The sequence below is a fragment of the Numida meleagris genome, chromosome 3 (assembly GCF_002078875.1).
Source record: "Numida meleagris isolate 19003 breed g44 Domestic line chromosome 3, NumMel1.0, whole genome shotgun sequence".
Taxonomy (NCBI): Eukaryota; Metazoa; Chordata; class Aves; order Galliformes; family Numididae; genus Numida; species Numida meleagris.
In genome coordinates, this window is record NC_034411.1 from 29,332,574 (window position 1) to 29,358,523 (window position 25,950).

At 40.7% G+C, this 25,950-nt stretch overlaps 1 protein-coding gene across 1 annotated transcript in view; it reads right to left on the reverse strand.

Moving 5' to 3' along the window:
- GLP1R (glucagon like peptide 1 receptor) overlaps positions 1-25,950 on the reverse strand; it is an 85,147-nt gene that overhangs the window by 32,648 nt on the left and 26,549 nt on the right. Inside the window, exons 2-4 of the mRNA XM_021391557.1 lie at positions 23,400-23,496; positions 22,056-22,166; positions 177-286 (exon numbers count right to left, since the gene is read on the reverse strand). Coding sequence (XP_021247232.1) covers positions 177-286; positions 22,056-22,166; positions 23,400-23,496 — 318 coding nt within the window. The remainder of the gene's footprint in view (positions 1-176; positions 287-22,055; positions 22,167-23,399; positions 23,497-25,950) is intronic.

Consider the following 25,950-nt stretch of genomic DNA (forward strand, 5'->3'; position numbering starts at 1 on the left):
TCTGTGTTGAAGGGAAGATACCTGACATCCCATACTGTTAGATTCATCAAAGTGAGGCACTCAGGATGAGTTGAAAATGATTACTCTGACAGGGCAAAAATGCATTTACCACAATGATTAGTGTTGCCCTCTGTTGTTTGGTCCTAAACAACAGTAGTAGCTAGAGACACTCTTACCTGGTCAGAGGCCTCACACTCTGTCAGGTTCCTCCAGGGCAGAGTCGAGTTCTCCTTCAGCAGCCAGGTACCCTCAGGGGTGCAGAACCGGTACACCTGCCCGTGCAACACTGCCAGAAACAAGCGGGGACCAAGTGTCAGCTGGAGGAGAGCCTGCATGCAGGGAGGCAAGGCTGCGACCTTCCCTGCTCACCAGCAGCTTCCTCAGTTGGAAAGGATGCAGCAGCACGGCTGCAGGAGTGCTTCACTTGTTCCCTGCCCATCAGCACTGCTGCTGCCTGGCCTTGGGGCTACAGCCTCATCTACAAAATTCACAGGGAAAAAAAGCATGCAAAAAGTGAGCATATTCTTTCTATTCTGAAATCATGCAGACCGCTGAACAGAGAAACCTCAGAACGAGTACATTAATACAAGCTTCCCCAAAATGCAGCTGTCTAGGCTAACATCTGCACTACAAAAAAAAGCCATAAATCTCTGCTTAAACTACCCACATAGTCTATTCATTGCTTCTGTCTACATGTTTGGATAACAAAATCATCAATAAATAAAATGTCTTTCTAAAGCAGTTAGCAACTTGATCTTGTAAAAGCAGGTACAATGAAATGGCTTATAATAAAATTACATCAGACCGAAGCACCAAAACAGGAGTACAAAGGGTAAGGAGAACTGAACTCTAGCGCATAAAAGTATCTGAAGTCTAATAATTCATACTGTAAAAGGAAGACTAGGGAGAATCTCCATTCTCTGACTGGATGCTGCGGGGAACGCTACCACTAAGGATAAGGAAGAGGCTGAGGTTCGCAGTGCCTTCTTTACTTCTGTCTTTAATAGTCAGCCCAGTTATTCTCAGGGTACTCTGCCCCCTGAGCTGGAAGACAGAGATGGGGAGCAGAAAAATCCCCCCACAATTCAGGGGGAACAGAGACCTATCACTCCACATGGACTGCTACAAGTCCATAGGGCCAAGATGAGGATCCACCTGAAGGTACTGAGTGAACTGGCTGAGGTGATTGTTAAGCTGCTTTCCATCATTTATCAGCAGTCCTGGTCAACTGGGTAGGTCCCAGACAACTGGAGACTTGCCAATATGAAAGAACTGTCTGAAGGAGGAGGATCTGGGCAACTACAGGACTGTCAGTCTGACCTCACTTCCGGGGAAGGTCATGGAGCAGATCATCTTGAGTGAGATCACAGGGCATGTGCAGGACAACCAAGGGATCATGCGTAGCCAGCACAGGGTCATGAAAGACAGGTTCTGCCTGACCACCCTCATCTTTTTCCATGACTGGGTGACTCACCGAGAGCATTAGAGAAGAGATGTGGATGATAGTCTACCTAGACTTTAGTAAAGCCTTTGACTGTCTCCAACAGCATGCTCTTGGAGAAGCTGGCAGCCCATGGCTATGACAAGCGTACTCTTCACTGGATAAAGAATTGGCTGGATGGCTACATCCAGCAGGCAATCAGTCACTAGTAACACTCCAGAGATCAGTACTGGCGCCAGTCCTGTTTAATATCTTTATTGATGGTCTGGACAAGGGGATTGAGTGCAGTCTCAGTAAGTTTACAGATGACACCAAGTTGGGGGGCGGGGGGGGAAGTGTTGACCTGCCTGGGGATAGGAAGGCCCTACAGAGAGATCTAGACAGGCTGAATCGATAGGCTGAAGCCAATGGGATAATCTTCAACAAAATCAAGTGCTGGCCCTGCACTTCGGTCACAACAACCTCAGGCAATGCTACAGGCTTGGGGCAGAGTTGCTGGAACGCTGTGCAGAGAAAAAGAACAGAGGGGTGCTAGTTGATGCTTGGCTTAACATGAGGCAGCAGTGTGCCCCGATGGGCAAGAAGGCCAATGGCATCCTGGCTTATGTTGGAAAGTGTAGCAAGCAGGAGCAGGGAGGCAATCATCTGTCTGTATTGGAGACAGGCGAGGCCACACCTTGAGTACTGTGTTAGGTTTTGGGTCCCTCACAACAAGAAAAACATGGATGCCATGGTGCCCACGGTTTAGGGGGAATGATGGCAATGAGTTGACGTTTGGGCTACGTGATCTTAGAGGCCTTTTTCAATCATTTTGATTCTGTGATTTTTTTCTTCTCCAAATCAATTTGTGACACACTGATTATTATAATGGAAAATAAATTTTTCGTACAAAAAATTTTCCATGAGACAGAAAGTCTCTAAAATTCCTTTAGATATGTTAGTTATCACCATCTTATATAGATCTTGTAACTTAAGTATATAAAATGTTTTTTTCTAATTATGTTATGTAGCTTAAAATTAAAGACCAAAAAGCAGTCAGCTAAGGAAAAAGAAAAGTGTTTTCCTTCAGTATAAAAAAGAATTTTGATTATGTTGAAGTGATGATTTTTGACTACTCTAATGGATCTCTTCCTATAAGACAACTGTTTCACCAATGAAAACTGTGTATACTTCATACTTTCATGAATGGAGAGTAACCCTGTTAATGCTGGGCAGGAGAGTTCTTGCCACCATCTAGGGGCTACAAACAAACTGGACTGAAGGCTGCTACAGATTTCTGGTAGCAGCAAGCCAGTTGCACCAGGTTGTTGTAGCCCCACTGCTTGCCAAAACAGCAGTGGTTGGTGCAGAAACCAGAGATAACTAAAAATCTGTCTGTGTTCAGGAAGAGGCTTAAGCAAAAAGAATTAAACCAAAAATCCAAACAGAAGAAATCATGTATGTGAATGAGAGAACATATGCACATCTTATCTCAGGAATCATTTATCACTCAAAATATTTATGAGATAGAAAATGTTAAAAACAAGCAAACAAACAAACATCTTAACCTGTAAGGCAGTGTTAGGATTGCAGCATGGTTGATACATGGAGAGATGCTCACAAAAGAACTGAGAGACCACACAGCAATGACAGGAAGATGGTACAGGGCTGACATACTAGAGGCAACCTGCTACTCTCAGGAATGGGAGAACAAGTCCCACCACTGTGGAAATAGAATATTTTCAGTTGTATGTGAAACATCTCTGACCTTACATGACATCAGCACAGGTTTACTACAAGGGCCCTGAAGGGTTTGATGCTGAACACACACCATACACAAGACCTTTCATCCTCTGCAGCTGGTCACATCCAACACCAGCACTGTGCAGGACCTGGGAGGCAAACCCAGCAAACCCGTAGGATCCTGCCATCTTACCATGCCTTATCAATCAGCTGCAAAGGTCTCTCGGAAAAGGAGCTCCATGGCCCCAGCTTCGTGGCTGCTACAGGAGACACCTTCAGAGCAGATCCTTCCAGGGCCAACCTCTGGTTTCTCTCAGTCCTTTAAAGCACAGGGCAACCAGCCTCTGCCTAGCCATCCTCCTGGCCACAGGCTCCACCACAGGCAGCCACCTGCTACTGCTGAGGAAAAAGACTGCATGTGCCTGACACCTCAGCACAGATGTTACTGTGATTCAATGCTCCTCCCTGGTCTTGCCTCACTGAAGAGAGGGGCAAAGAGCAGTCTGTGCCAGAAACTGCTTTTGGTATTTCTGGTGTTTTTGGTTACTGCAAAGTAACTGACAACAACCCTAAGTGGAGATTTTAGATCTTGCTTTTAAATGAAGTTTTGATTCAAACTGATAACACCATACAAACTAAATTATCATCTTTACTTAGTGAAAGCAGTTAGAACTAATTTCAAAGGGATCCATGGATTTCTCATCAGGTACATTTTGATCCAAACACCACAAACATCTTAAGGAAAGAAAATGATCTGCATTAAAGCTACTTAGAAGTATTCTTAAAATCATTCTTCACATGAACTTACTGTGATTCTCTCTCTCAATGTTGGTTGCGGCTTAGGATGGCAGAGATCATCAATATCCTACACTGATAAAGGGACAGTGCCTGTGCATATTTTGTTTATGCAGGGGCCTGATTCAAGTCACCAGGAGTCTCACTTCCTTCAGCCTTCACATGAAGCCTTGGCTGAAAAAGGTCAGTTAAAACTACATAGAGGCAAACTGATGGCAATATGCTCAGAAAACACCCAGGTGCCATGATAGAATGGAGCCACACACAGTCTCCCCCTCAAATGCTCAGCAGTTTTAGCTTCTTTCTTGTAGTTGTTTTAGTCGGAGGTGAATCACATTCGTCCAGTGCAAGTAAATGTAAACCAGTCAGCTCCAGTTTGAGTAGATTAGCATGATGACCAACTTTCTAGAAGATCTGAGTAGTTACTGCCTCCCTGCTATCATACAATATCCTTTTCCTGTATCATAATGCTTTTCGTTACCATACGGTCAGTGTCTCAACTCACACCAATTATTACATTCTATAATTGGATATCATATTCTACAATGAAAATAAAAACTACTTCAGTCTATGAGGAATTTGATTTTATTTAGCTTGTAAATTAATGCACTAGCTGACAAAGTTGCACAACCTTTAGAATGGGATCTTAATGAAACCAGTTTATTTGTAAAGTGTCAATCACATCTCATTAGAATTACATTTTCAAGTGTGGATTGATGTCCAAAACTCAAACGCTCTGCAGGCTGGTAAAAGGCAGAGAGAAGAGGCCAAGAGTTTACACTGAAGTTAATGCCATCATCTATATTGTTCTCTGATGAGTCTGTAAATCAAAACAAATGCTATGCCCAGCTAAACACTTTTACTTAAGGGAAAATGTTATCACATGGCAGAATGCTCACAAACTCTTCCTTACCAGTCTCCTTTTATTCAAAAAAGAAGCAAATTAAATGATTTATCTGCTTAAAACAACCTGATCCGCCCTTTACAACAATGCTGTGTCAAGGTCAGTGTGAGATTACTCACCTAACGGTCCCTCAGGATAAACTGAAACATTATCCATTGTAAAAACAAATTACAGCATGTCCTATTCAATCACTTCTATTCAGGCAAAGAGACAAGAGAGTGAGGAAAAAGAACAAAAGACCAAGAGTTTTGTCTAGCTGCTGTGTGTCAAGTATTACAGAACTCTACTATACCCCTTCTCTACTTCAAGCAGAGGTACGTGTTTTGGAAAAGGTATCAATTTTGTCTATTAAAAAAAAAGGGATTCTGTAGTATACGGGCATCACAACAGTCTTCCAGCAGGTAAGGTTATTCCTGAAGTGAGAAAAATGCCCCTTGATGGGGACCTTGGGAGTCTGCACCTCCCAACAGTTGTTATCAGTTGGCGTAATCTGACCACTGCTCACTTGGAAGGGGTCACTGTTGGCTGTAAAAGTTGTCACAGAAGTGTCATTTACCCCCACCCTGGTTTCTCGTACAGCAAACACATCCTTAAGCCTAGACCTGTAAGCCTGCAGTTGGCAATATGGCAACACGGAGCAGCCTGGACATGAAGCCTCTAGGGAGCAGAAGGAGCTCCAGCCTGAGCTACTGCCCAAGAACCACATTTATCTAAATGTGTGTTTATGCTGGGCTCACTGCCACATCATCTGAAATTATATTACCTCAACAGGCAATTTAACTACAAATACTTTATTTAGTACCCCTTCCCACTATTCCTCCTCCCTCAGTATATTAGTCATTCCAACTCTTTTGTTTTAGTGATGACAAAGCAGTGACAAAGCTATGCCTTGCATTTTGTCTTGAAGGCAGAAAAGCTGACAGTCACTTCAAGTTTTTGCAGCAGGAACAAATTCATTTTCAATTATATTCCACAGTCTGTGTGAGAGGTGGGGAAACAGAACTGAATACACCTACTGAGAGCTCCCGTCATGCTGCAAACAGAATGATAAGAGAGAGTCATGTACCCACTGTCCTACAAAAAAAAAGATGGATGTGAGCTTACACAGACCTAATAGATACTTCACAGGGTGCAAGCGGAAATGCAACTGAGCAAGTGCAGCCTATGATACAGACTGCAAAAGCTCATCTTGCATGCCCAGAAGTCCTCAGTGCCTGAATCTTGTGCTGTGCTATCAAAAGTGAAAAGCCAGAGACTTTGCTCATGGAGGTGATGTACTGCAGAGATTCCACATGCAAATACACTCTTATTGAAAAACAATCAATTTGGAATTATATTAATGTTAAAAAAATTAAACATTCAAGAATTAGGAATTGCTAAGCTAAAGCTACTTATGTGATTTTTAATTCCAACAAATAAAACTGTTTTGACTTATACAGTTATACTTTTTTTTCAGTAGAATCCATTGTTTTTCGCTTTTTTTTCGGGGGAGAGGGGAGTGGAATTCCTCAGGATGAAGAATAGGGGGAAGTCATTTAATGGAAAAATTATCAAGCTATCAAGTCATATTTAAGCATACTCAAAGTGACAACAAATCCAATGTTTTCTTTGACCACCAATTCAGCTTCCCAACAAGCATTAAGCGCTACTATCTCTGTTATAGTTCACATATTTGTTCACAGATGTTCCAAAAATCAACAGTGTATTCTAGTCACACATTAAAGCCAGATTTATACAACAAAGAAAATTATGCAGCCACAGTATATGTTCTACATGGACATTCACTTCTATCAGTGCAGAGATCATCATTTCCAGCTCTGCAATATCTTGCCTCACTCAACACAAGCTGCCACAGTTAATGAGGCAATGATCCTGCAGAGAGGAGTTCTAGCTTTGCCTCACAAGCAGATCCATTCTGTGTAGCGCAGGAGTAAGAGATTGGTGGAAAAGTGATAGAATATAGCTTCATAATTAAAAACTGTTTGCACACTAGTTGCCAGTAAATGTGTGAGCAAAGTAGACCACGATAAATCAAAGTACTCATTAAGTTCTAACATCATATATTGCTAGGTAGGACAATATCTCAAAACAAACAAGGAAAAAACCCACAACAAATCAATTTTGTTACAAAAAAGCCACCAAAAAGAAAAAAACAAAAACCATATCATACTGAAAAACAAGATTATTATGCTAAAAGGAGTTATACTCTCATCATTTCAGCTGAATAACTTGTATTGAGAAAGAGCTGCATTGATTATTCTATACCACACTGAAACCTAACATAACCTTTTGAAATGTACTTTAAAAAACAAGCCATAAAAATGTGCGCATGTTTGTGTGTTTCAGTTTAATAATGGAGAGTGTTTATGAAATATAAAAGATATGTGAATTAACATAATAAAAGAAGGTTGTTTATGAAATACAAGTATTTATGATAATGGTACAGCTTTGTGAAGGTTTGGTCAGATATCAAAAGGCACCATTAGAAGTTTTACTCAGAATAAAAGTGTGAGTTGGAATAAATTTATTGCACCAACAAACGTGATTGAAAGTTTAATATATATGTAAAAACTCTGCTAAGAGGTTCTGTGTTTTTAAGTTATTGGATCAGTAAGTTAATGTAATTAATAGAAGACATCTCATTAAAGTATGTTAAAGTGAAAAAAAAATGATGCAATAAAAACTTTTCTTGAAAGGCAAGAAGAGACACGTCTGAAGGCTTCCTAGAGCAGAGGAAGGGATCCATTTAACTATGCCCACAATTCAAGAACTTACAACAAAAGAGAAAAAGAAAAAAACACAAAACATGCATACAGTGAAAAAAGCTAAAAAAAAAAGAAGAGGCAAGTCATCAACATGATGCTTGGTAAGCTAAAGCAAGTAATGCTTTTTCTTAAAAAAGAACAGAGAACTAGTATGTTAAATATGCATAGCCAGGAGGAAGAGGTAAGTAGGCATGCAAATAAACACTGGTTATTTGATGAAGCTTCTGAGCAAAACAAGAAGTTCAAGATGATGCAGTTAAAACCAGAGCCAGGTGCTGCAAATAAACTGCCAATCCTTGGCAGAATAGAAGTCACTGGTATTTAGTTATCCTTAAAAACAACAGTATAAATTAGAATTACTGAATCACTGGTTCTTACCTCCCACTGGACAGTGATAAAGATAAGCCAAACATGCAAAACAATTAGCAGGTTTTGGTGCAGGCAACTTCAAAACATCATGAGAAGGAATCCAACCATCAAACTTCACTGAGAGACAACTAATTCTGTAAGTATTACCTGCTACATTCCGAAAGTAAAGGAGTTGGATACTTCAAAGCAGAACAGATAAAACAAAGGATCTCATGCATTTCAGAGCTAAGATATACATTTTTATTGAACAAATCATGCACTCTGGCACTAGTTAAAAGCTTATTACTTCTGCACAAGGGAGCCTAAAGCTGTAAAGGAAAACTGTATCAACTGGTAAAGGCTTCCCTATGGAGATACCTCTTACAATCTCTGCGGACTTGAAATTACCTTTTCCAGTACTTCGCAAAAAAACAAACAAAAAAAACAACAACTTGTTCACATAAATGAAGAAACACAGTCTTTGATATTGCTGCTCACGACACAGCCCTGTGCCACATCCATATATTCATGTGCTTTGTTAGTGGGTTTCTCTGTTACACAGCATGGGGATATTGATGTTGAGTCTCAAATACTGCAGCAGATGTATCCTAACACTAACGTTTTTTGCCTTCCTCCCATAACCTCTTCCTCTTCTCCCTGCCTCCTTGGACCACCACCTTTTAGTTGCTGTCACACTATTTCTCTTTCTCTTCCTGTTTGTATTCCCCTCCTTGGTTCTCTTCTTCAGCTTCATTCCTCCAACCCTCCTTACTGTTGCAATACTTACCCACACACTACTGATCAATAAACCTGCTGCTGATCCTCTCCCTTCACTCTGAATTTTCCTATTCCTCTCAGCTCTTTGACTTGCTGTGCTCCAAAGCCACTGGAGATGAACAAAACAATACCCTGATTCCAGCCTCTATCCTCTTAACACACATGTCCTTTCTCATCATGTTCCTCAGCTATCCTCAGCACACCCAAGCAGCTTCTCCTGCTCCAGCCAAGCAGTGAAGAGAGGGGAAAATCAGTGGGAGAAAGTGCAAGAAACGCACCTCAAAGAATAGAAAGAAGGATGTCTCCACTGCCCTAGGAGTCCCACTCATCTTCCTCACCCACATGCTGAAGTGCACTGACAAAACGTTCTTGAAAGCCTTCAGCTTTAAACCAGACTTCTATTGTACTGCATCTCATTCAACCAAAGCTTTGCAAGCCTATAAGCTACTAAAATCAAGCTCTTAAAGAAAAAATAAACAAAGAAATTATCAAATATTATAATTACAGAAACCACTATCGCTTCTGTCAATAGTTACTGGAGGCAGTTATGTCTAGATTGACCTTCCCATTAAAAGATGAATCTCTACAACAATCTAAGTTGGGATCTACTTCTGATTTAAAAATTGGGAATTCTTACACCATTCAATTAGTAAACTGCCCCAAGTTCCCTATTCCATTTTCATTTCTACTCTATTTTCATTGCTTGAAAAGTACTTGGATGGATATACAATCCTTTTGACTTAAACTTTTCTTCTCCTGCCAAGGTGCAATTCTTTCTTGAAGTATTCACTGCCAATGTTACCTCACATTTTTAAAAGCTTAGAGAAGCTCACTGACATTCATCATCCACACAAACTCAATATTTTCCACATTTTTAGCCCTACTTTAGTTCTGTTTAAACAAGATTGTTGATACTCTGCTTCATTAAGCTCTAGGACGATCATCAGCCAGGTTGTGTGTGTGGAAGTCAGGCTTCTTTTATTTTTATTTTTTTTAAACTTTCAGAGGAAATATGCTCATGGGCGCTCGATCCTTTTCTTGCTTAATTCACTTCTGCTTTTTCCAATTTTCAGAAAGTAAATTAGTTTCAGAAAGGTCAGATGAATCTGGCCAGCCACCAGCCAGCACTATCATTATTACTGTCATTGAACTATTCAAGTACCGAGGTTCTCTCATAAACATGCTGCCCAGAGAAACTTCATTCTTACTCACGGAAAATTTGAAGTGATGTATGGGAGTACTAACAGGTACCATTTGCAGCACGTTTGAGGAGGATTTGGTGTACTTTCAAAATTCATAGCAAGGACCTGTGTCTCTCAGGGGAAATCTAGTCCACTACTGAAAACGCTCAAGGGGAAATTTACCAGCAAAACATGCAAATGGAAAAGGGTAATATAGCAAATAAAGCTGTGCACATGATGAGAAAGTACAATCATTTTATATCTTAAAACGTTTTCAAGTTAAAGTTGCATTTGTGGAGCGAGTGTGAAGTGGAGGATGCTCTATAACTGAACTACTTACACACAGGTACCTTTTAAGTTGGTCCACGTTTTTTTGCATGACTACTTTGTCAAAAGAAAATATAAATAAAATCAAAGCAAACATAGAGCTACAGACAGAGCTTCAGCAGGCAGACTGCACGATTCTCCTCTACATTAGATATTTACACCTATAGGTATACGGGCACGCTGAGTTCCATATATATCTTTGTGTTCAGCAGTGGATCTCTGGAAAAGCAAGCAATGCTTCAAGTTCACTATGATACCAGGAATGTGATTGTTATGTGAGAAAACACATACAGATTGGATGCAGCAGGAGCATTTGCCATCACTCAAAGGTGAAGTACCAGCCATCATGGAAAAAGCAGGAAAGAAGTGGGCTCTAGGTCACATGGCTCACCCAGCAAGCTGTTCTCTACCCACGCAGTTAAGGTCAAGCATTCACGGTTTATTCTATCTTCGTGACTTGGGAAAAAAAATAAATAAAAATCAATATTCTAACTGATGATTAACAACATTTAAGTGAGCCAGAAAGATAATGACCTGTTCTTAGCAAAACATTTAATTATGTAGCATACGTTACGTACTATGTTTATTCAGATACTTAACTATTTCAGTTTACTCTTTGTCTACTATATTTAAAAGCTGTACGTTCTCAAGCGTAAGATCATTACAATTTTAAACAGCAATGTGAAGAACAGTTTGAGGCCTTTGCCTTTAATAGAGTGTACTGGTAATGTGAACAAATAGAAGTAAGGAGATACTACATACATTAGTTACACAAGACACTGGAACAGGCTGCCCAGGGAGGCTGTGGATGCCCCCTCCCTGGAGGGGACCAAGGCCAGGCTGGATGGGGCTTTGAGCAGCCTGATCTAGTGGGAAGTGTCCCTGCCTGTAGCAGGGGGGGGTAGAACTACATGACCTTAAAGGTCCCTTCCAACCCAAACCATTCTATGACTCTAAGACCTGTAATAACAGTATAGATGAAGCTTAAGGAAATTGATTAGCTTAAACCTGTCTGCTGAAGTTAAGCTATTTGTTAAATCAGCACGAACAAAGCACAGAGATACCCTGGTAGCTTCCTTGCAGCCAGGTGTGATGTTTATTTCTCACTTAAAGGAACTTCACTGTTAGAACAGCTGGGGGACAACCTCTCAAGAAGATGCAGAATGAGGCTCAGCTATGCAGAGATGTGCCTTAATATCCTTGATACATCCCAAGGAATTACTCTAATAGAACAAAAACATTACATAGTTATAAGCAAAAAAACTGTTGGAAAACATGCCAGCTTTTCTACCTCCCACAGATACAGTCACACCAGACCAATATCCTACAACAAAGGCATCCAGCTTTTATGTTACGTTCAGGCAATGCAGAAGAGCACATTCCTAGAGAACCTCAGGTGACCAGGTCTGTACCTGTCACGTGTACACCATGAAGCTGTCCCTATCTTCCAACAGGTGCACTTCAACATTCAGCCACATGAAAAGTCTCCCTTCGTTCCCATTACACATTTGAGGAGAGATCACATGCTTTGATTGTAGCAGAAGAGAAATCAGAATGTAGACCTTTCCACTGTTCCTTAAGGAAGACACATAACTCACCCCAGATGGAAGTTCACAGGCCACTGTTCTACCCCATGTACCTCAGTCTGATGCTAACCAGCAATTTAGTTAAAAATACATTTCATATGTTTAGCAATGCCATTCTCTGTTTTGTTTACACAGTACACAGCAGATGTATCTGTTAAAGATTTTTTTTTTAATTATTTATTCTGACAGTCTCTCAGTCTACCTCTGTGATGAGCAGCAAATGTTCTAGAGTTTTCTGGTTTACTACCAGACGGAGACTAATAAACTGAAACAGAGGTGAACTTGAAAGACTGTTTTGTTTTTTTTATTTAGCAAACTGAGATTGCCAATTAGCTTAAGACAGCTTTCACTGCAAGGAAGGAAGTATAAATTTTGAATTGCTTAAGGGTTAGCAAATGCAAAGCAGCATCTTTTTCACTGAAAAAGGTCACACCCCTTTCCAGTATTATGGAGAGCTTTCTGGAAACTCAGTTTTATTGGAGAAAAGAAAGGAAGAAATGTAATAAATGTCTAATCATCTCTGCTGTATCCAATACTTGAAATGAAATTTATTTCCTTCTACATTTAAAGACAAACAGGCAGTTTAGCAACAAGATCACGTAGACATCTAAGTACACTGGTTTTAAAAAGATTTTGAGCTATGAAACTGAATGATTAAAGAAAAAGCAGTGGAGATTGAACCAGACACAGTTTACACAGGTTCCTTGAACTAAATGTTCAAACCATACACATAGTGCAAAACTATCTGAAGGAAACCTCACACACACTGCTGCTTCCTCATTTGTACAGCTTTCTGTAGATTCTTCTGCAATGTATACTGATTCCTTTGGGCTGCCTCACATGGATGACAGCAGTGAATCACTGCCCCAATGTGAGGTCTCAGGAACACAAGAAACCACCATCTTTCATTCTGCTTTTTGTGTGAGGCACCCTGGCACTCAGACACCAAGCTCCCTCCTCTCCTAAAGAGGCAACAAGAAAAGTCGTTCTGTCACTAGAAAGAAATGGTGAGCACTGAAGAATGGACCTTAAGCTATTATGAGAGAGTGAGAAATGGGACAGGGCTGACCTGGATGTGTCCTCACACCTAAAAGTACTCAAAGCAGCAAGCCAGCCTCTGGTCTCTTACACACAGTAATACTGAGGACCAGAGCCTGAACAACTTGACAAACCCACTCATAACAAATCTGCTGCCACATCTCTACATCTTTGCAACAGAGCAAAGCTATTGTGTAAAGCACAGCTGTTGCCTGATGGCATCTCCGGCCAGAGGGAGCCAGAAGGTTACTACTGGAGAATTTCTGATATTACTGCTGGGTTATTCTTCCCTCAGAAAGAATTTCAGATCCTTTGTGGCACAGGATGAAAAGCTATTTTGTTCGCAAGGGTCCCCCCGAGCTCTACTTTGCCCGATCTTCTGGGAGAACAAAGGGGTAGGTATCATTGCAACATATAACATATTAAAGGGAAGATAAGGAAATAAAAGTCAATTATATGGGCGGAGTAATTCATATGAAGGTCACTGACAACAAAAATTATTATTTAAATGATTTCAAACTAACAGAAAGACAGATCTACAAAGAGCAGGTGAATTACAAAGCATTGAGGCCACATGGTTAATACCAAGTAAAGGCATGTGAGCCATTTGTTCCTTTCTCTGGCACAGTAAGTGTTCAGAATTTAATGAAAGCTTGGTACTTCAAAAGTCTTCCAGTGGCTTCTGTAAGGTCTCACTGGTGGATTTTGTAGTTGTACAGATAAGTTATTAGGTCTTATGTCCCCATTCAGGATTGAGGTGATTCCAACAGATACCTGAGGCACCACTGCCTTTTTTTTTTTTTTTTTTTTTGGAGAAAAGTAATACAGAACTCCCCACATCTGATCAAACTGAAACTTAGTCACAAAAATACAGCCATCAGAGGGTTGCTTCAGAACTCACTTGTGCCCGACCAAAATACCAAAACAGACACAGCCCAACAGTCAAGCCAATTCAGATGTCAGACATGTCGAATCTAGAGACAGGTCCTAAACTGAAACAAAAAACACTCTAAAAGATGAAAAGATTTTAAGCAGAGATTTCAATAACATTTGCTAGCACGTTTTATTTATGGACATTAGTCATCTGAATTTATACCAATTCAGATCTAGAGTATCTTAAATACTGCATTTCGATATAGGGTACCTGAGGCTTAAATTTCCATATGGTAAATTCCCACACATATGTTCGCTACCTCATTTATCGAAATAAAGATGAATTAGTAAAACTTGCTACTACTATGGTTCACATGATTTGTCTCAAACTGGTACCCCTGGAAGGTTTTTTTTTTTTAATTAAAAGGGATTTAGTACTATTAAACAATAAAATATCAGAACCACAGAGGAGACATAATTGTAAAATGAATTGTGCAGCTCCAAGGTTTCCAAATCCACATGGTGTTATTGGCAGCTAGCCTTCAATTATAAAAAGGTAACAAGAAAAATCACATAGCCACTGACAGCAAGGTGAGGTGTTCTACATCCCTTAAAGGAATACTTTTCCTCTTGGAGGTCTGAACTTTGCGACAGTCACTGCCCAAGTATAAACTGCTGACCTCGCTGACAACAATGTGGCTAGTACAACGTGCAAATTTTACCTGCTGTAATTTCAGTGCTGTCACAAACTGAGCAGCCTTTCTAGGTTTTCACTAAAGGCAATCTTTGTTCCTTGACATGTGCACGTGTGACAGACCAGAAGTTCTGAGTTGGGCAGCCAGAAGCATCTGAAACTTAGTTTCAACAGGCATTGGACATAACCCAAAATCTGTGCTGGAAATTTCAGAGAACAAGTGTTTTCAGCAATAACCTCTCCCTCCTGTTACTTCAGCATCTCCCTGTGAAGATCTGCCCAACAGTGGGAGTTGCATAAGCACAAAGAGAAGCAAAAAAAAAAAAAAAAAAAAAAAAAAAAAAAAGGAAAAAGGAGCTGGAGTCAAACTGCCCATACAGGTACGAAATTGCTGTGAAGTCTACTATTTCAAAGATATATAAGCAGGCTACGAGAAGTGCAAATACAAACTTGTCTTACAGAAAACTTTTCTAGTGGAGAAGGAGGAACATGATGCATAACAGAAATAAGTATGCACCTGCTTTGATAATTCAGATATTTTGATATTTTCAGAGCATTTCAAAACACCACTTTGGAATATATGCCTTCCTAAAGAGAACGCCTACGAATCTCAGAATGAATCCAAATATCTGAACAGAACAGTGCTTGTCTGAAATTCGCTTCTCCTTCCTCCTTCTGTTACCCCCAATGTTTTTTGTTGTTCCAGTGGGCTTCTTTGTTACGTACAAAAAGCTGTTTTATATGGTACTAGAGAGAAAAATGACTTGAGAACTCTTACTATAAGGTAGTTACAGTCTAGCAGTAACTGAACTCCTCATTTACTATACCACCAAAATCCTGCACTGTGCTGTAAGAAACATGAGCCAGTATCAAAGTTGCTCTAGATACGAATTATTATACATTTCAGTGACAACGGCTTAACCCGCACTGAAGCAGAGACTACGCTCAACCTCAGCTCAGCTTCAGAGCAATATTGAGTATCTAGGTAACTTTAATACTCTTATTTCACAATTTCCTAGTGAGTTAGGGCAAAGTTACGGAAGATCAATCTATTTGAAGTAGATAAATAACAATGCAGTTGCAATCACTGCAATCAGAAAACTGACTTACATGGAAAAAAGAAAGTGACTCAAAGAATCAGGGGAACATGATCCAGCACAGTTTGTTTAGGTAAAATTCCCAACCTGATTTGCTGCACAGCCACACAAAACAGAAGAGTACATTTATCTACGAGATATACAAAATGCAATAGTTAAGTGTCACTGAAGAAACCTGTAGCTCATGCATGCCATATCCTACAAGTACGTCAACAACTCAATGCCCTAAGAGCTACAAAATAAAATTCCTCTAAGGATTCATATTTAACTTACTTGCCTGTTACAAAGTAAGTCCATAGCAGTACATGGGTACAAGGGTTCAAGCATAAAATCTTGGTCTAACTTTGTGATTTTTCTTATATCCGATTATCACAAACATATTCTGAGCCTTCAGAGACAACTCTTGAAGGCAGCATCCCATTACTGAATTTGGCAAGGGTACTGACACACACTGGGCAGCAAAATAAGAAAAAGGTCCAGCACTTCTAAAGAGATGTGACATGCAAGTGGGATGGTATTGATTTTCTTTACTGTACTTTATAGACTGTCTTTGTACACAGCACTTTCAAAAAGAGGTAGCAGAGCTGCAATTATAAGGTAAGTGATGCTGTGAGACAAAACCTTGCAGCATCAGACATTGCTTAGCATAACAGAATTGCAGGCCCACTCTCTGCAAGTTTGTCTTGTGGAAGAGACTGGTTAGGAGTTTCTGTATGCATACAAGTCTGAATGGACACAGAGGTCTGAAAATATCTGTAGCAAGTAGAAATAGGAACCATTTAACGTCATGTAGGGTTGGATTACTTAGCATAGCTGCTAAGCAGGTAAAAAAAATAAAAATCTCCAAATCATTTCAGCTTACCACCCTACTAGCCAATCTGCTGAGCTGATTTGCTGTTGGGGTTTGCAGAAGGGTAGTCTGAAGTCTACTGACAGTGACTGACAGTCACTAAGACAAGATGGAGAGTGGAACAGGAACAAGAATAAAAGCTGCTTCACAAAGTCTGCAAAACTCATAATTGATCAAGGAGAGCTCTAGCATTACAAATTCTTTCCACGTGAATTCGTCTCCCCACCTCCTATTCTGGTTCACACCAATGAAAATTTTTAACACCCAACAGTTAACAAGCCCAGAATCCCACCAACTAAAACATTTCAACAGAGAGAATCACAGAACGGTTTTTTGGGTGGAAGGGGCTTCTGGAGATCAGCCAGCGTGACCCCTTAGTCACCACAGGAAGAACCAGAGCAGATTGCTCAGGGCTATCTCCAATCAGGCTTAGGCTATCTCCAAAATTTGAATTGTTTCAGAGTTCGATCACCCTCACAGTAAAATAATTATATTTAAAGGAAGCTTCCTGTATTTTAAGTATGTGTGCCCTTACATATTAATAAGGTTTCCACACATACATTCTGGAACTCTCTCTTCTCCAGGTTGAGGAATCCCAGCTCTCTCAACCTGTACTCACTAGAGACACTTCAGCCCTCAATCACCTTCACGTCCAATTGCTGGACTAACTTCAGTACATAGTTTGTATGCAAAACCCAGAACCAAAGTACTCCAGATACGTTCCACTCCCTAGAGCTAAGGGACAGGTAACTCCCACTAAACTGCCAGTGATTCTCTGCCCAGTACAAGCCAGGAAGCTGCTGGCTCTCTTTGTCTCAAGGGCACTTTGTTGGCTTATGTTCAACTTGGTGTCCACCAGGACCTACTGGGCTTTCTCCCACAAAGCTGCTTTCCAATCAGTCAGCCACCCAGTCTATACTGGTGTATGCAGTTATTCCCCTCGCCAGGAGGGAGACTTTGCATCTCCTTTTGTGGAACTCTACAGAGTTCCTGACAGCCCACTTCTCCAGTCTCTCCAGGTCCTTGTGAACCCACATGGTGCAACTACCACTCCCTCAGTTTTGTCCTGTCTGCAAACTTGCTGAAAGTACACTTAGTTTCATCATCCAGATTGTTAATAGAAATGTTAAACAGTAGGAGCCCCACTATCAGTCCCTGCAGTATACCACTAGAGACTACTCTTCAAGAGGTCTTTATGCTGATGATCCCTTTGAGCCCAGCAACACAGTTTTCAGCTCATCTCATTGTCCTCTTTTGTGTAGTTCACACTTCAGTTTATCAGCGAGAATGTTACAGGAGACAGTGCCAAAAGCCTTACTAAAGTCAAGATAAACAACATCCACTGTTCTCCCCTCACATACCGAGCTAGTCACCTTATCATAGAAGGCTCATGTTCGTCAAGCATGATTTCACCTTCATAAATCCATGCTATTTCTAATCACCTTGTCCTTTATGCGATTGGAAACAGTTTCCAGGATTATCTGCTCCATCAGCTTCCCAGTGATTGAAGTGAAGCTGACCACTTTACGTCTCCCCAAGTTCTTTCTTACTTTTCTTGAAAAGTGGTGACAATTGCTTTCTACCACTCCTCAGGAACCACCCCCACCCCCCCAATTTCTACAACTTTTTTTTAAAAGATAATTAAAATTAACCTCACAATGACATCATCTAGCTTGTTCAGCACTTGCTGGTCCAACCCATAGACTTGCATGCAACCAGTTTAAATGTGTCCTAGCCTGATCTTCCTCTACAACAGGGAAGTCTTCCTTGCTCCAGACTTTACTACGGATCTCAGTGGCCTTGGATTGCTTCAGGCAAGTCTTATCTGCAGAGGCCATTGTGAAGAAGGCAGTGAGTACCTCAGCCACTTCCACATCCTCTTCCAGAAGATCCCCTGCTACATACAGTGGAGGATTCAAGTTTTCTCTCACTGGCCCTTTGGTTCTGATATTGCTTCAGAAGAAGTTTTTTTTTTTTTTTTTTAAAATCATCCTCAACTTGAGGGATTCTGGATAAACTTTGGCTGTCTTAACTCCCATTCCTGAATGCTCAGTGTCTCTATATTCCTCCTAGGTCATCTGTCACTGCTTCCAGCTCTCTTACACTTTTAATGGAAACAGCCAGGTTACTCTCAATACTTCCTCCGTTCCAGTGGAGGTCTTATCTTTCCCTTTTCTCCATTTTACGCATATAAAGACATCTTAGTACTGCATGGCTTCCATCCATTTTAAGTTTTAAGTAGTAAGCTATGCAAGAATAAGTAATAAACATGCTTTTGTTATTACTGTAAGTCACAGGGCATCCGATTTCCTACTGTTATAGATCTTCTACCATAAAGAAGTTACCTCTCCACTGTGGCAGTCCATTAGCATTCACTTTGAACATGACTCCACAAGACATCATGAAAACGCATCAGGTCACAGTAATTCAGACCCCTGAATTACATATCACACACTAACAGCAGCCTCTTGTTTTGTATTAGATGATATTTCCTCATTCCATTCTTATTTCTCATTGATAACACAAATTGAGGTATACTCGCAGCATGCACATGAGAACAAATTCAGAGATATTTTCTGAAGCACTTTTGCAATCCTCCCTAGCATGCTCTATGGTTTTTCAAAATGATGCTAGCCTTTTCACTGAAACAAACAGTTTTCAGGATAATTAATTTTACTTGTTTCCAAGAGTAACAAAGATATCGCACATCCAATAATTTATTAATCTGCAGTACTATTTTAAATCTTGATTCTCTCCAGCAGTGATGTTTTAAAAGCAGCTGAAAGTCAAACAACCATGTCCAGTATCTCAAAGATTGCAAGTAAACAAGTTTAGAGGAAAGCAGTTGAATCCTGTCTAAAAAAGTTTCAGACAGCCAGAAGTATTAGGTATCCAGAAGCATTAGGTTTATTGGAAAAGTTCTGCAGCACCACAAGCTTCTATCTCAATTAACTGTGAGGTAAATATTAATTCCACATATTTATAAAAGCTTGTTTAACCATTCTAAAGTTGCAGTATCTTAATTATTAATCTGGAAAGGGTAGGGAAACAGCATTTTAACATCAGAGGTTATAATACAATACCAATACAGATCAGATATAGTACAAAAAGAAATTCAGAAGATAGAAATTCAGACAAAGTAACATCGTATTCATAATATCTACCTGGGAAAACAAAGCAATGCATCTAGAAAAAAGAAATCACCCTGACACATGTTCAACACAAACAAGAGAGCAGTAACACTGTCTATGCATACAAGTCATTTCAGAAAGCAAGCAGGACAGAAGTAACCAAATGGCAGTAGGAATCCCAGAGCACAGGAGCCAAGAGAGTGGAAGAGATCTTCTCTTCCAGAGGGAGGAAAGGGTTAGGATACAGCTTCAAACAAACAATAACAGAAGGATGTGGGCTAATGGAGCAAGGAAACCTAGAAGTTGCTGATCGGTGGTTGGAACTGAACTGGAGACTACATCCTGAAGAAAACCAGCTGAAGCTGGATCACGCTCTTCAACTGTGCCAAGGCCAAGAGTACACAGTGAGGAAGAGATATGGCCTTCATCCCCACAACCCCCGAAGATGACCACCAGAAGGCACTACACGGGCTCAAGGGGTGTGACTCTGGGATGGAGCATATTATAATGATTTCTTGGATTGATTGTAATAGTCCCTCCCTCCCTCAGGAACACTATGAATGTGTACAATTTTCATCTTTAAATATGAGAAGTTTTCTGCCCTTCATCATACAAGCTAGGATGGGGATACCCCCCTTCCACCCAGCATGCGGGCGCAGCGCCGTAATAAACACGCCTGCTTTCTAACCTTCCCTGGTTGTAAAGTTTGTTTCTGCAAGTCATTCCCACATCACAAGGTCCCTAATCATTAAACACGTAATAATGCTGGACTTCAAGGGAAAATTCTGGAATGTAATATAAGAGCTACAGTAATTGAAAATGAAAATAACATTTCAGACTCAATTTTGTTCTAGTCTTATCTCTAAAACCAGGTTGAAGTTAGCCGGGAAATTAAAGGGTTACAATAGTTGACCTGTCACTTCCCAAATTGAGAGAAACAACCCTATGAACATCAAGGCTTGGTAATACTGAAGGAGAAGGGGTGCTCCAGGCACCAGAGCCAATGTTCCCATGCACCCTTTGGAGGAGTCCATATTGGATGTGCTAAGTTGACTCTGGCTGACAGACACTCATCACATTGTTCTTTTGGTGTAGGAAAGCAGTGACAGGATGAGGGGTGGAGCTCTTTTATGCATGGAAGTTGTCCACCTTTTTAGGTAATATGATGTTATTTTGGTATGGGAATTTTTCACCCACCTTAAAGATAAGAACAGTTCATTAAGAAAAGCAAAAGCTGTTCACACAAGCAAAGCGAAATAAGCAATTTATTCAATTCTTCACACTGGCAGGCAGATGTCCAGCCACTTCCTGGAAAGCAGGGCTTCAGCACACGGAACAGTTACTTGGAAAGACTAATGCCACAACTATGAGTATTTCCACCTCCCCTCCCTCTTTCCCTGAGGTTTTTTTTGGCTGAACACATTGCCATATGGTATGGACTGTCCCTTTGATCACATCAGGTTAGCTGATCTGTCTATGCCATTTTCCAAACTCTTCCCCCTCAACGAAGCCAGTAAATGGGTTGGAGAGAAAGCCTTGATGCTGTGCAAGCCCTGTTAAACAAAGGTCAAATCCCTGGCATGCTATCAATACTGTTTAAGCCACAGGTGCAAAGAACAGCACTACGATGAAAGTTACCTACAACTAGTCAGACAGTGCAATTTCTATTCCTTATTCCATAGGATTTTCATCACTCCCAGGTCTCACATTACACTACAGTATCCTTTGACTGTCCTATTTCTCATTTCCAAAATCCCCTCGCTAACAGCTACAACTTATACTACATACCTCAACAACCTTTACCTTCAACAGTCAGGTTTATACAGCCTCATTAACCAGCATGCTGTCCCTTAACATGGGCCTAGTTCAATCCAGCACACCAAGATAGTTCATTTATACATCAAAACCTAGATCTTCATAAAGAAGTCGCACAAGTTACTGAATTCAGGGACAGATACAAGATGAAGCAATCTGCATGAATTGCCTTTGAGTGGTGTCAGATGTATGTGTACATAAGGATGGGATATCACCTTCAGAGATATGTCTGTCTGAGGAAAAAGAAGTCTCCACATCCATCAGTACCTTCACCTTGTGGTACTCTAACAACCAACTTCTTCAGGAAGGAACACAACACTTTTCACTTTAGATCTTTCGTCTACATCTACTACAGGAGGACCTAGCTTATAGCTTTGCTGCTATTAATTCTGTTTTCAAACTGTACCATTACTACAGTTAGATCATCTTCACCAACAAGCATCACAGTACTGTTTTATTAATAGTCACTACTATTCAAACAACAAAAGCAGATGAGAGCACAAAAATCCAAACTAAATTCAGCCTTAGGAAGTCTCTCCTCTCATCTTCTCCTGCTACATGGAAATAAATATTATACTAATTCCCATTCCTGCCTTTATATTACAGAGAACTGAATGCACTCACAACTGTTAAAGCCAATATTATCCTTTCAAACTGTGTGCAAGTAAAATAGGTTGGTTTAAAGCTGTTCTTACAAGGAAGGGTTCTTACCTGTGTTAGCCCAAGGTAAATACCAGGGGCAGCTGACATTCACATACGTGCCAGGCAGTCCATCAGGCCAGCAGGCATAGTTGTCAAATGTTCTGTTGCAGAACTTGCCTTCTGGCAAAGAGATGGAAGAAAGGGCATGCCACTGTCTTGTATTAACACTAATGAGGAAAAGACTGAAGAGTAGAAGGTAAAATACAACATGTGCATTTTAGCCATAATAGTATTATGCAATAAAACTTTGGAGTTAAAGTCTTTTGGACAAGCAAGTCTTATTTATCCCTATGCAGCCAGAAAGTTGGAAAAAAATTAGGAACTAAATCAAGGGACAAGAAAGGCACATCAATATTAAACCATTTTTATCTTTTCCACACCCTCATATGTCTCAGTTGGATTTAAAATAATTTTTCCTGTGAATACTGTAGATAATCACTATTGAGAATTGGCTCACAGTCGTGCAGTTGGATGTCTAATCTAATATATAGAGATCCATCAACAAAATACCCACACACAACCATAACTTTGCATTGCAGCTTAATCAACATGAGAGTACTTCAGATTTATTAAACTGTCATTCATAGAGGGCAGCACTCAACCGCTCAACAGGATAATGGAACAGAGAGAAGCGGATGTTTCACAGCCATTGTTGTCCTCGCCTACTGTTCTCACTCTGCCATAATAATATAGTTAAGAGAACAAAAAATTGACAGTTTTGAAGCAATTATTCAGATACAGCTTTAGACATCTTTTTTAGCGTGTCACAATGGCACTGAAGCACAGGAGTGCCCATATTGTGTCCAGTTCTGAGTGTCACTGGCAAATCACCAGTGTCTTCTAAACACCACAATGCTGGTACACCGCAACTGCTCTCAGCACACTGGAGCAGCTCAACTGCTAGGATAAGCCATGTTTCTCATTTGCACTAGGCACTTTTTGTGCACGTGTTTTGTAAAATGCTGAAATGGCATTTAAAACAATGCTCAGAATAGTTTCTACTACTAGATTAATGTAAACAGCATGGTCCTAGACTTCCTAACCTGTACTTTCTCAACCCTTACCTCTACAGAAATTTCAGGAGCGCTATACTAGTATCCTACTTTGATGCACTACAGCCACCACAAGACACTCTGGATCTTAAGATTAACGTCTTTATAATGAAATCCTTCCATAAAATGGTTCCTCTCAGCAGAGGGAAGAGTACCACAGAGAGCAGGTTGAAGGAAATGGAATAAAGAAGAGATGGACTGGACAGTAAGCTGGAGAAGTACTTTCAAGTTCATAATTCCTCCCTTGTGAATGTTATCTTGCATTTTAATAATACTTTGTGACCCTACCAAGCAGACTTACCTGACACAATAGGAGGTGCCTCATACAAGTATTTCAAGCACTGGAGCTGGTACTCCTTCCACTTCTGCACAACCCCAGAGAGGGATCCATCTGTACTCTGAAAGAGAAATCATGAGTCTCAGACACTGAATTTAAACCACATTTTCCATGCAGCCTAAGTAGGTGGACATGAAGAAGTCCTGACCAACTTCATCTCCTTCTATGACCAGGTGGTCCACCTGGTGCGCTCAGGTGGCCAAGAAGGCCAACGGCATCCTGGCTTGTATCAGAAATAGAGTAGCCAGCAGGAGCAGGGAGGTGATAATTCCTCTGTACACAGCTCTGGTAAATCCACACCTCACTACAAGAAAGACACTGAGGCCCAGGAGCATGTCCAGAGAAGGACAACAAAGCTAGTGAGGGGTCTGGAGCACAAGCCCCACAGCTGAGGGAACTGCAATCGTTCAGTCTGGAGAAGAGAAGGCTCTTACTGGGAGACCTTATTGCTCTCCATAACTCCCTGAAAGGAGGCTGTGGCCAGGTGGGGGTCAGCTTCATCTCCTGGGTAACTGTGATAGGACAAGAAGGAATGAACTCAAGTTTTGCCAAGGGAGGTTCAGGTTCAATACTAGGAAACATTTATACTCCAAAAGAGTGGTGAGGTGCTGGAACAGGCTGCCCAGGGAAGTGGTGGAGTCACCGTGCCTGGAGGTGTTTAAGGCAAGGGTAGATGTATGATCCTATGTAGTACTTCAGGACACGGTTTAGTGGGCAATACTGACATAGGGGGGCAGTTGGACTAGATGCTCTGAGAGGTCTTTTCCAACCTTAACAATTCTATGAAGTCAAAACAGCACTACTTATGATAAACATTGCAAGACGCTACTGTGTGGTTAACTGCAACTAAAGAAATCTCTTTCTATTGGTACCATGAAGAAAGGAAAAACCAACAAACAACTAAGCTGTGTCCTCACTGAAATCCAAACTACGTTAGCTTTGCTGTCTCAAATCGCAGAGGTGCTTGGGTTGGAAAGGACCTTTCAGACCATCTAGTTCCAATCCCTTCCATGGGCAGGGACTTTTCACTAGACCAGGTGGCCCGAAAACTCCACCCAACCTGGCCTTGAACACTTCCAGGAACATATCTTTTCTGAGGCCACAGAAAGAGCAGGGACTTATTTTTGGAACAGTATGACAGGCTGCAGCATCACCTTTCCCAAGTACTAAGGGGCAGGATGAGAAGTACATACAGACTCTGCATAGGCACAAAGGAAACCAGCTGTTATTAAACTATAGAACTTAGTGCTGGCTGCTCACTTAACCCTAACTGAAGTCTCACCATGCTCACAGAGGCCCAGCTTATCCAATGCACTTAAGTAAAGAGGCAGCAATTCTTCTCACCCCACATTCATGCAAACTGAATTACAAACGTAAGGATTACCAGGCTCTAAGTAATTGCTAACACAGCTAATTCAGCATTCTTATCCCAGGAATAAAGCCCTGCATGGATGTCATAAAACCCTAACAGCATGAACTTTGCAGTACAACACTAATAGCGAGTGGAGAAAAAGCCATTTAACCCCAGCTGCTGATCAGTTTATGAAGAGAAGCGTGAGGATTAACAACCTTCGTAATTTAACCCTCACAGCTTCAACTGTGAAATTTTGTTTTCAGGATTTGTTTTTCAAGTCCTGTTTTCTCCATCAGGACTTGGGAAGTTTTGTTTAAAGCCATATAGCCATTTTAAATTTACACTCTATTTCCGGAAAGGCAACCTGGATGCTATTCACTACAAGTAATCCACCTTTAAAAGACGGTAGTGTAATCACACTGGTATAAAAGAACAGAAGTGACATTTTTGGACTATAGACCTCAAATCCCCTATTTGCTCTTGAATCCCTCCAATGATTAAAAATATAGTTTCTGGGGAAGAAATAAATAATCAGAAAAACACCACCACACACATCATGCTGCTGCCTGGATTAGGCCACAACATCTAATTACAAGGATGCACTTCAACATGTGATGAGAAGTACAACATTTAATAGGTATCTGCTGTGTTTAAAGAATGGTAGCTGCCTGTATTTACAAGCAACTCTTAACTGTAGCTAGGGCCTCATGGTCATAATTTTAAAAGAATTTGGCCAACTCCCACTGAAGTCAAAACAAGTACAAGCCTGTGGATCTTTCTAACTCTGACCCTTGTCTTCCTGATTTAAATCATCCTGATCACATCTCACCTATGCCAATAAATGCTGCCAAAGTCTGTCTGGACTAAAGTCACCAGTCTAAAAATGAATGCACCTTACTGAATGTTAACCCCGTGTGCCTACCATAACACAGAAACCTGCAGCTTGAAGTCCCTCCCAACCCCTGCAATTCTGTGATTCTGTGAAAATATTATGGCCTAAATTAGGGTGTGAAGAAACATACGACCAGGGACTCCAAAACATTATCTACAGATCTCTATAGACTGAATAAGGAATTAATAACTGGTACGGAGAGAGAGAAGAACTTTCAAACCTGAGTTTCTCCCAGATGGCCTTTAGAAGGAAACTTTCAGGTTACGCAC